General features: G+C 47.3%; 1 protein-coding gene across 1 annotated transcript; it reads right to left on the bottom strand.

The window, feature by feature from the left end:
• Positions 1-7,131: 7,131 nt before the first annotated feature.
• On the bottom strand, positions 7,132-8,801 carry LOC136528875 (UDP-glycosyltransferase CGT-like). Its single transcript, XM_066521871.1, is given in 2 exon segments — positions 7,132-7,713; positions 7,715-8,801. Coding segments are annotated over 2 exon segments (1,482 nt in total). The 5' UTR covers positions 8,732-8,801; the 3' UTR covers positions 7,132-7,248.
• Positions 8,802-11,015: the final 2,214 nt, after the last annotated feature.

Raw genomic sequence — 11,015 nt, 5'->3', positions numbered from 1 at the left:
TTACGCGCGAGGCCTCGAGCAAGACGGAGAATCGATACCCACCGTCGAGGCCTTACGTGCGAGGCCTCGAGCGAGGCGGAGAACCGGTTCCCCGTCTGAGGCCTTACGCGCGAGGCCTCGAGCGAGACGGAGAATCGATACCCCGTCCGAGGCCTTACATGCGAGGCCTCGAGTGAGGCGGAGAATCGATAGCCTCGGACAAGGCAGGGGTTGGCCAATAGTTGTCTCTTGGCTTTGATTTTGACATGGTCTAAGCGAATTTTTTCGGTTTTTGCTTAGGGGACCCCTTTTTATGGTACCCGACAGAAACATTCATGAAACATATTGAAATAGGAAAATATGTTTGGTATTCATCATCTCCGAATCGGAGTTCGGCGAGCACTTGATTGGCGGGGAGTGCGGCTGGAGCTCCTCTAGAATGACTACCGCTGTCAAGGACTGTTAGTCGGAGCTACAACTCTCTTGACAATCCAAGTTGAGCTCATCGAGGTTCCCTTGGCGGCAGCACAAAGGCTAGCCATCCCCTGCAGCAGTGCTGATGAAGGAGGGGATGACAACTCTCGGGGCAGAGTCCACTAGAGATGTGGAGTCAGCAGTTCGGCCCTTTCGTCAAGCACATGCCATGCATGCTCATGGCGTGTGGATCTATGTCTACTGATCGAGGTCGTCTCAGACGTCGGCGCTCCCAAGGTGGACAAGAGGTGAGGTAGAGCCCTCGCCCTAGGCAAGCTTATGCGGAAACATCCCGAGTTTGGCGCTGAAGTTAAAGGGGGAGGTGGTTGTCAGAGGACAGGAGTGCTCAGAAGCACCCTATTCGTTTGGGCTTGTTGGACATGATAAGTCATGACTAAAGTACTGTTTGCTGATTTGGTGTTAGAGAAAAATATTGTTCGTTGGCCGAAAAAAAATACGACTTATAAGCCAAACAAGCTCAAACGAACAGGGCAAAGGTGTCGAGGCGAAATAACTTAACAGGATGAGAAGGAGCCGGCGGGGTCATGCCTGTAGATACCGATGCCAGAGTGGTGGCCGGCACGACGCAGTTCCCATAAGAGAGGGGAGCGGAGGGTGTAGGGGGAGCGGGGGCTCCATCTCCCTCCGATTTGACCGATCTATCATAATCTCACACACGCTTGTGTTGACCTCGTAAGATGGAGTGGAGAAAGATTTCAGCTTACACATGGGATTGAGGTAGGGTGCTTCATCTATTTCTTCTCGTTCATGCAAGGTGAGCAGAAGGGTCAAGGTTTGGGGAATTTGATCACGAGAGTGAGATTTCGAGCTTACACTTGGGATTGAGAAATGAAACTTCGTTTCCTCTGGAACGGCTTCCTTCTGTGCATAGAATGCAGAAATAAAAGATTCATCCAGACCTGTTGTTTTTTTCCTTCACGAAGATGGAGGCAGCAGCACACACTTTATCGTTGTCTCGTGTGATAAACTAGCTAGCCTCTTCACTGATGCTGCTCCAGGCATGTACTTGAGTCATAGTGGACCCTTGCGTCAGTGTCTTATGAATACAAAACGCGAGTTCACATGTTCCTTTGCAAATTCCTTCAATCCAAACACTGGTTCCCATATATTTCTTACTTTTTTTATTTCTTCTATTTTTGGTAAAAACTCCACATCTATTTTTTGTGTTTTTCCCTCTTTTTTGTTTTGCATTCCTTTAACCCAAACAGACTCTAACCGGGGATCATCAGCATTCAACAAGAAAGTAAATGGCCCACACCGACAAGAACAAATCGTACGCCCTTTTGTTGATATATTATTATTATTATTGTTATTATTATACTACCAAATGTGCCCGTGCGTTTCAATGGAATCCGATATGCATAAGAATCGGACTCGGTATCTTCACTAGAAGCAAGTTGTTATAACTCGTATGGGCATAGGAATCGGTCCAATAGGATTTATATTCAGATTGATTACTAAATTGTGTGTGGCTGATGAATCTTAATTGAGCAAGTTTTCTACTCTTCTTTTATTTGATTATAGGATTTCTATTTAGATTGATTACTCAGGATTAGAGGAATCTGTTTGGATTAGGATTCCTAACTTTCTAGGTTAGCGAGAACTGTAGACAGATGCAAACATAGGCAGTTTTCCATATTCACGTAGTTAGTCAGCAAAGGGCTAGAAAAAAAATAGGGAAGAAAAAATGTGTCGTAATATGCACTTGCATGCTACCGATAAAAAAATCATAATTTATAAGTTTGTTTTATAAAGTTACAATATCAAACTCCCCATAATTTTTGAAGTAGCACAACTTAGCAAACATGTGTTTATCATAATCCATACTCGTGTAGGCTGTAGGCATCATCACCTAAATTTAGATAAATGTTAGCTTTGAGTTAATTTGATAGAACATGTGCCAAATTTAAGTGCACAATCAACCTATCTCAATTCAAATTATAAAACAGTGGAGCAAACCAGCTGAGTGCTCATTCATGTCATATCTCTAGCCGAGCACACGAGCAGCCAACACACGTTACACAACATTCTTTTCTTTGCCTAATGGCACCCGCGATGCTTAAAGCTAGTTGCTAGCTCTAAACCAATTATTTCAATAGTGCCAACTTTAAATACATAGCTTTTAACATGGATAGTTCCACATAACACTTTTACATAACCTTAGATATATGTGCAAGAGCTTAACTCTTGATTAAGAGCTAGCTTTTCTCTCTCTTCTATTAAAAATATAAAAAAAATGCTTAGAGCTAGCTTAAAATAGAATCGTTGGAGCTGCCCAAATCTACAACACAAACAGACCTCTCCAAAATTTTAGTGCCATGTGGCAGACGTAGAGCCGTAGATAGGCCGACAGGGTAGGCGACAAGCAGCGGCGGACGTCAGAGGCCGACCACTAGGGTAACTCGCTCCGACCGTCAGGCGTTGCCGCGTTGGCCTCTCACAATCACAGCCTTGCAGCCTGTTCATTTGGCTGTGGCTTGTCGTAAACGATCGTAAATTTTCAGCCGGAACAGTATTTTTTTCTCACACAAATCAGCCAGCAGTACTTCTTCATGAACCAGCCACGATACGAACCAGCCAACCGAACAGGCTCTTGGCCCTCGGGCCTTGCCGACTCACTGTCGCCGCCGCGACTCCCGCGGGCGAACAAGCGGTCACTGGTCAGGTGGATGTAAAGAGGCGTAGACCGGTTGAACCGTAGACAAGGCCGGCTAGATGACTCGCTCAGAGCCTCCGAGCTCCATCTCCGTCTCCGTGTTCGGCATGGCGGCGTGGGGTTCGACCACTACGTAAAAAACGATTTTTAGCAACGGTTCGATTTTTTTGTAGGGGCGGCTGGTGATGGAGCCGCCCCTATAGTGACGTGCTCGGGTGTCCAGACACCAGCCGCCCCTATAAACAGAACAGCAGGGGCGGCTGGTGATACGAGCCGCCCCTACAAATGGGGTCTGATTTGTAGGGGCGGCTCAATCACCAGCCGCCCCTTGGAGTTGCTATTTATAGGAGCGGCTGGTGATTGAGCCGCCCCTACAAATGCCCCCATATATATAGCTCCTATTTGTAGGGGCGGCTCAATCACCAGCCGCCCCTATAAATGACCCACATATAAAACAGCTGCAGTACCTTCTTCCTCATCGGGTCACTCACTCCAACCTGTGAAAGAAAGGTAGGGAGGCCTTGGGCACCTTTCAAAAATTGCTCTACTAAGGGGGAAGATTTTGATCTCAAATCCTTTGGTGGAGAGGTTGTAGAAGCTAAGAAAATAGTTATTCCACACTTTTTATTGAAGTTTTAATGGTTGGTTAGTGAGTAATTAGAGTTTTGTTATTCTCTCTCTTCTATGGTGCTTGAGCTACTTATGAAGCAAATTAGATCCAAGTTTTAAATGTACTATGAGTAAATTAGGGAGGGGAACAAGATCATACCCTTATTTGGTCCATGTTTCTTGATTTTAGTGAACAATTAGTTAGTTTTATGTATGTTTCATGTGCATGTGGATCTAGATCTAGGGTTTGGTTTTTTTATTAATTTTGTTTTTGTAAATTTATGTTTGATGAAACTGGACTAGGGTTTGTATGAAAGATATTGGGTAAAGTATAATTGTTGCTAATTGTTGTCTTCGAAATTGTTTATTGTAATCAATAAATAGTGTATTTTAATTATTTATGGATAAATAGTGCCATTAATTAATTTTCCTCTATCATGGTGTGTTTGTATGCTTCATAGTAATTATATTAGATTTATATTCATATATATCTGAAGTATATACAATTATTCTCAAGTAATTATTAATTTGTTTTATTTTTATATATATCTAAATAAGTAGTCCTTTAATGTTTATTTTGTTGTTGTTGTAAAAGATGGAGTACAGGAACTCTTGGATGTATGGTTCGTTAAGGTTCAAGGCAGGATTTCGTGAAGAGGATGGATAAATTTATTGAAGCCGCAAAGAAGCATGCAACGACATTGAAAAGAGAATAAGGATACAATTATTTGCCCCTGTAAAAATTGCAAGAACCGTATGGCATGGACAGATGTAACTATCATCATATCATATTTGATTATGCGAGGATTTGTTGAGAACTACACAGTGTGAATTCATCATAGTGAAACGGTTATTGTTAACGACGAGGATAAGGAGGAATACAATGACAAAACCATAAAATCCCTGTCCCAATATTCAGCAGAGCTTGATGCACGAATGGATTTCGAGTTTGACAATGAACAAGATGGTGATGCTGGTGGTTGGGATGGTAACGACGAAGGTGGTGCCAATAATGATGGTGGAGCACGTGTCGGTGATGAAGATGATTTGGAGGACATGATTCGAGCCATTGGACCAGAGATTTTACTAAATAGCCTAAAAGGTCTAGAAAATTTAGAAAGGGTGACAAAAGCATCGAAGGAGACTGTGTATGGTGTTGAAAAGGGCTTGTCTGACACATTGGACATTGCTACGTTTTGTGCTTGAGCTGCTCATCCTAAGGCTAAGTACGGCTGGTCAGACTAGTAGTTTCAATGATCTATTACATCTCCTGTCATGGGTGCTACCATAACCAAACTCAGTTCCCGCCAACACATACCTAAGCGAAGAAGGTCATAAGTCCATTGACAATGGGGGTTGAAAAAATCCATGCATGCCTCAACCTACTGTATACTTTTTCGTGACGAAACGTTCAAGTCACTAGATAAATGTCCCCGGATGTGGGGCCAGCCGATACAAGAACAATGACCTTTACGGTGGGGACTGAAGCCTTCATGGGAAAAAAGAGGAATAACAAGGGTATAAAAAAGGTGGTACAAGAATCTCAGTCCCCAGAGGACACTCCATTAGGCAACGATGCAAAGCAGAGAAGAATTCCTGCCTTGGTAATATGGTACCTGCTAGTAACCGACCGCTTGAGACGTATCTTCCTAAACCCTAAAGAAGCTGTACTCATGACATAGGTGGAATGATGAGCGCAAGGATGGATGATGATAAGATTGCACTACCCGACTGATTGTAGTCAGTGACAAAAGTTTGATGAGAAGCACAAAGAATTCAGCGATGACCCAAGGAATGTACGGTTTGGCTTGAGCACCGATGGAATGAATCCCTTCAATGAGAGGATGAGCGACCACAGCACATGGCCAGTGATCTTGACCATGTACAACATCCCAATATGGTTGTGTCAGAAGAGAAAGTACCTTATCCTCACTATTCTTATTTCTGGCCCTAAACAACCAGGCATTGATATAGACGTATTCCTCGAGCCTTTGATGCAAGAAATGGAGAGGCTATGGAGGCATGGGGAGCAGATATACGATGCGTTCCAAAAGGAGGACTTCATATGCAGAGCAATAATATTTGTTACTATCAATGATTACCCCGCGTTGTTTGCTTTGTCTGGACAGATCAAAGGGAAGACGGAATGCTTGGTTTGCTTGGATGATACTACATGGGTGTACCTGGATGCATCCAAAAGATAATTTACCTAAGGAACCGACGCTTCTTAAAGATAAGTCACAAGTACCGCAGCAAATTATTCTTTAGATTTTATGACAATGCCCCAGAGATTGAACCTCCTCCGGAGAGACGTCATAACAGAGAACACGTGTATAGAATGGTGAAAAACATACGTGTCGTCTATGGAAAGAAGAATACGGATGGGACGAACAGAGATAGAAGCACACCTCCTGTCGAAGAAGTACCTTTCAAGAAACAATCGATCTTCTTTAGTATTTGCCTTATTGGCCAGACTTGGAGGTCCCCCATGCCATTGATGCTATGCACGTGCAGATGAATGTCTTTGAGAGTCTCATTGCTACCTTGATGGACACAGGCAAGTCAAAGGATAGTCTAAAAGCATGGAAAGACATGGTGCAGCTAAATGTGATGCAACATCTTCACCCCGTACCTGAGGCTAATGGAAAATACACTCGGCCCGTAGTGTGCTTCAACCTATCACCAGATGAGAAGAGAGCTATATGCACTTTCCTGAGGGAGATTAAAGTCCCGACTGGGTTTTCAGCAAATATGAAGAAGCTAGTGTCGATGAAGGACTTATCAATAACACACTGCTAGGCTCACGATTGCCATGTAATGCTGACAATGTTTCTACCTATTACAATCAGGGCTATAAAGTCAGAGTTCTTGAAAATGACTATCACCTAGTATGTGCTACTTTTTTTTGAAGATCTCACAGAAAACGATTGGTAAGTAAGAGCTGAGTAAGCAACGTGAATTTGAGTCTTCGACCAGCGACCGCCGCCCTCCCCGTTTCCCCTCTTCCACACGCCCACACGTGTATTGACTATCGAGGCCGAGGAATTGTGCCTGCCTCCGCATACGGACAGAAGCCAAAACGTTCGTCAGACGTAGTTCACTCGTGGCCACTGGCCACATCTGACCGCGGAGCCACTTTTTGAGACGACGCACGGGGAAGCGTCGCACCACGCTGGCCGCCATGGATGTGGCGCAGCAACTTCTCGCGCCGCTGGAGCCCATGCGCCGCCACTGGCCCCTCCCGCGCCGGGATCTTGCGCTGCTGGTTTGGGGCAGGCCAGTCTAGGCGGACGAAGAGGAGCGTACGGCCATACAGGGAGAAGGCGAGCGGGCCATGCGACATTGCGGATAGAAGGCGAGCGAGTGGGTCAGGCGGTTAGGCCAGATTGACTTGCCAGACGATAAAATAGACATTAATTTATCTTTTTAATATTAGCTACATAATATGGATAAATATTATTATAATTTTTTAACGCTCGTTTCGATGCACGTATATTATTGTTGTCGATCTACGTGTATTGAGGTGGATTGAGTTGGCAAGGCCTAATACAACGTCTCCACGCCGTGCAACGACGCACGAACGCCGCCATGCTTCGGTAGCTCGTGCCGCCGTCCGCCACGGCTCTTGACGCAGCCTCGCGGACGTTCGCCGCTTTCTCTGCCATCCCGTCGTCTCCCATCGCCTCCATCACCAGCTCCGCGATCTCCTCCGCTCTCACCACCGCCTCCTCCCCCTCCCAGCTCCACTGCTCGGCCCACACGCCAAGCCCGGCGCGGGCCACCACTCGGGCGTTCACTCGCTGGTCCGCGAACCTCGGCCACGCCAGCACCGGCACGCCGTTGCTCGCTGACTCCGTCACCGAGTTCCAGCCGCAGTGGCTGACGAACAGCGCCACGGCCGGGTGCCTGAGCACCTCCTCTTGCTCCACCCACGACTTCGTCACCAAGCCCCGGCCTTGCACGCGCCGCAGAAAAGCCCTCGCCGAGCAGTTCGCTGAGCTCGCCAGCGTCGTCCCTGTCCACGACGGCGCCCTTCACAACCCACAAGAAGCGGTGGCCGCACGCTTCTAGACCAGCGGCGAGCTCGTTGATCTGGTCCTTGGGAAGAGCCTTGCGGCTCCCAAAGCTGACATACACCACAGACCGCGGCGGCTGCTCGTCCAGCCACGCCCTGTAGTCCCCCTGTTCTTGCGCTGCCTCCCGTGTCTCCCGAAGGTCGTTCACTGGCATAAGCGGCCCCACGGCGAACACCGGCGGGAGACCGGAGACCACGGAGCCACCCTGCAGAGCCTCGACGGCCTCCGGCTCCATGGCGTGGAAGGCGTTGACCAGGAGGCCGTCGGCTGTCACGAGCGCCCGTCCATTCGCGACGAACTGCCGGGTGAAGATGTTGTCGGGATCATGCAGCGCCTGTGGAACGGACGAACTTGGGATCTGGTACACGCCGGGCACGTCAACGTCGCCAACACCATGTCCGGCGCCGACGGCATCGAGGTAGGTGGGGAAGTAGGCTTTGAACGAGAACATCGTGGCCGACGCGGTGAAGAAGACGAAGCACGGGACGTGGAGCTCCCTTGCTACGGGTATGGCCACGGAGGCCAGCGCGATGTCCGCGACGAGAGCCGACGCGCCTGCTCCGGCGAGGAGCGGGCCGAGGAGCAGGGGTGCGGAGCGGCGCAGGGCCTCGTAGCGGACGTAAAACGGATCGGCGCCGGGAAACTCGGATGACGCGTCGAACGGGACAAGGCGGAGGTCTAGCTGCCGGATGTTGGGGAAGGCAGCGTAGAGCGCGGCGATGTGGCTGGACTCCGCGGACGAAACTGTAGGCAGCGCCGTCACGAGGGAGATGTCGCAGCCGTGGCCGGCGAAAAGCGCAACGGCGAGGTGGGTGAACGGCACCAGGTGGCCCATGCCAGCGCTTGGGAGGAGGATGATGTGCGGCGCGCCTCGTGAGCCATGGCTGGAGGTCGATGATAATGCCGACGAGGACATGGTCGAACAGCTGGGTTCGGCGAGGCGAGGAGCCCAAGCAGTGGAGCAGGTAGGTTGGTGTGATTTTAGGTGTTGGTGAATGGTGATGCAACTTTGCCAGTACTCATACCTCCAACTTCTTTATTTGGACAGGCCCATGACTCCACTGCAAGGTTCCTTGGAATGAGTGGCAAATTTGATTTCTACTTCCTGCCTAGAAAGAATATAAAAATCTCACTACACAAGAAATCAAAATATAATTGAACCTAAGATTGTTTTGGTTGTTGAAAAGTATACTACTCCCTCCATTTCAAATTATAAGTCAATTTAATTTTTTTAGTTTATCTATTTTGCTATGTATCTATGATGTACTAAAAAAGTCAAAACGACTTATAATTTGGAACGGAGATAATAATATTTTTGGATACTTTGTTTTTTAATTTTAAGCTATTTTTGCATACGTCAAAGACACATCGACATGATGGCATGGATGTGTGATGCGAAATGACATCCTTGCCCTCAGGTCATCAGCCACATCGCGACGCACCGTTGCTAAAGTTCCGCGCCGCGGCCTGTTGCCCGATGCCCCTGCGCGCAGAAACAGCCTCGACCTCCACGACAACCCAACCAGCATCCAGGGCGGTAGTCTTGCTTGCTAGTTGCGTGTGTCTTCAATTGCGCCGCCCTAAGCTCACTGTGCCGCCGTCCGAGGCCGAGACGCCTCGTCGCGCGCCTCAAGGGCATCGACGGCCTGCCGGACCAGTAGCCCTCGCCGCCGCCATGGAAGACAAGCTGCTTGTCATGGCTTAACAAACTGCAAAGCCGATGGTGGCCTAAAGCCAAGCATCGATCATCACAGCCCTAGGGTGGCGCCGCTCGCGCCAGGCAGCAGCCTTCGTCCCCTCCGCCACCGTACTGATTAGGTGGGGTTTTCTCAGTACTTTCCATTATATTTTTCCTGGTACTTTCTATTTTTTTTTCACTGTCCGATCTGAACCAGACAGTCCATATTTTTTCTAACCACCCTAAAATTTATATATAAATATTAGTCTCTATCTTTATCTATCTTCTATCTATCTACATATACAATTTAAAAGTGTCAAATATGATTCTGTCTATCCGGTGGCTTCGTACGCTCGCTCGCTTTGTTGCCCACCTAGCTTCACCGCACGATCATCATGATCCCACACACATTATTTTTAAAAAAAAAGTGTGTTAAGGCTAGTCTCAAAAGAGAGTTCGATGACACCATTAGCAAGACTGGCACGTTAGCTTTTGTATTGATAAGTGTGACAATATGTTTCATCTAAATGAAAGGCTATAAAACTCTCTGTCTTTATAATTAACCTTCCAACTCAACAAATTTGCCAATATGTCATATAATTAAACCCCTTTAAAACTCCTATTGAACTGGCCTAAGGAAAAAGAAAACAATGTATCGGTAATTTTGAAACCTGCACCTAGCCGCCGAAACGCCTATCATGCGAACGACGCCCCTCCAATTTTCCCCACGACCCCATAACAAATCAGACCGCAAGAAATCGCCGGCTCGCCGCAATCAGTCACAGTTAGTCGGTGGAGGCAGGGTCATGGAAACCTCGCCGGAAGCCGGTGGATGCACCCATCATCGGTCACTGCAAGATCGCCAACGCCGTCCCCGGACCGAAGGGATGCGCCTGCACGAGTAGATCGGCATATTGTTGTTCGTCGTCAAGAATATGTAACCTGAAATCATAGTCTTTAACCATTTTTTCATCAAATCTTTATGGTACTATATAGTCTATATGTACAGGAAGTTTTATGTCAATCTGACTAGACTATGATCGTCACTCATTACAAATCACTGTCGCCCACTTCTTTGAACTGGCTGTGGACACCAGCTATGTGCCTATATATCAACGTAACAGCCACAGGGTAGGTGCTGTATGTTGAGGCCCGCCACCGTCTCAATAGGCATCACCACCACGTGTACCTAAACTTGCCTGTTTAGGTTCTTCCTCACAAGTAATTCCTGTTGTCATCAATCTATGGCTTCATTTCTGTGATAATCAACAGGACTTGAAGTTGGAGAACATTCTGTTAGAGAGTAATCCGGTGCTATGCCTAATATTTGAGAGCCATAAAGAAAGAGGTCTTTATTATTTGAGATAGTAGAATAGTTATTGCTAGGTCAAATGCCGCAAGATCGTCCAGATATACTGGCAAGGGTTTATAGAGCAAAGCTACGAGACCCCCAAGATTTCCTTCTTCAAAGGCATCATATGGGTAGGGTTGCTGCCTGGGCACATGTCACTGAGTTTCAGAA

The sequence above is a fragment of the Miscanthus floridulus genome, chromosome 19 (genome assembly GCF_019320115.1).
Source record: "Miscanthus floridulus cultivar M001 chromosome 19, ASM1932011v1, whole genome shotgun sequence".
Taxonomy (NCBI): Eukaryota; Viridiplantae; Streptophyta; class Magnoliopsida; order Poales; family Poaceae; genus Miscanthus; species Miscanthus floridulus.
Note: the sequence above shows the minus strand (reverse complement) of the source record. Positions and strands in the feature narration are given on the sequence as shown.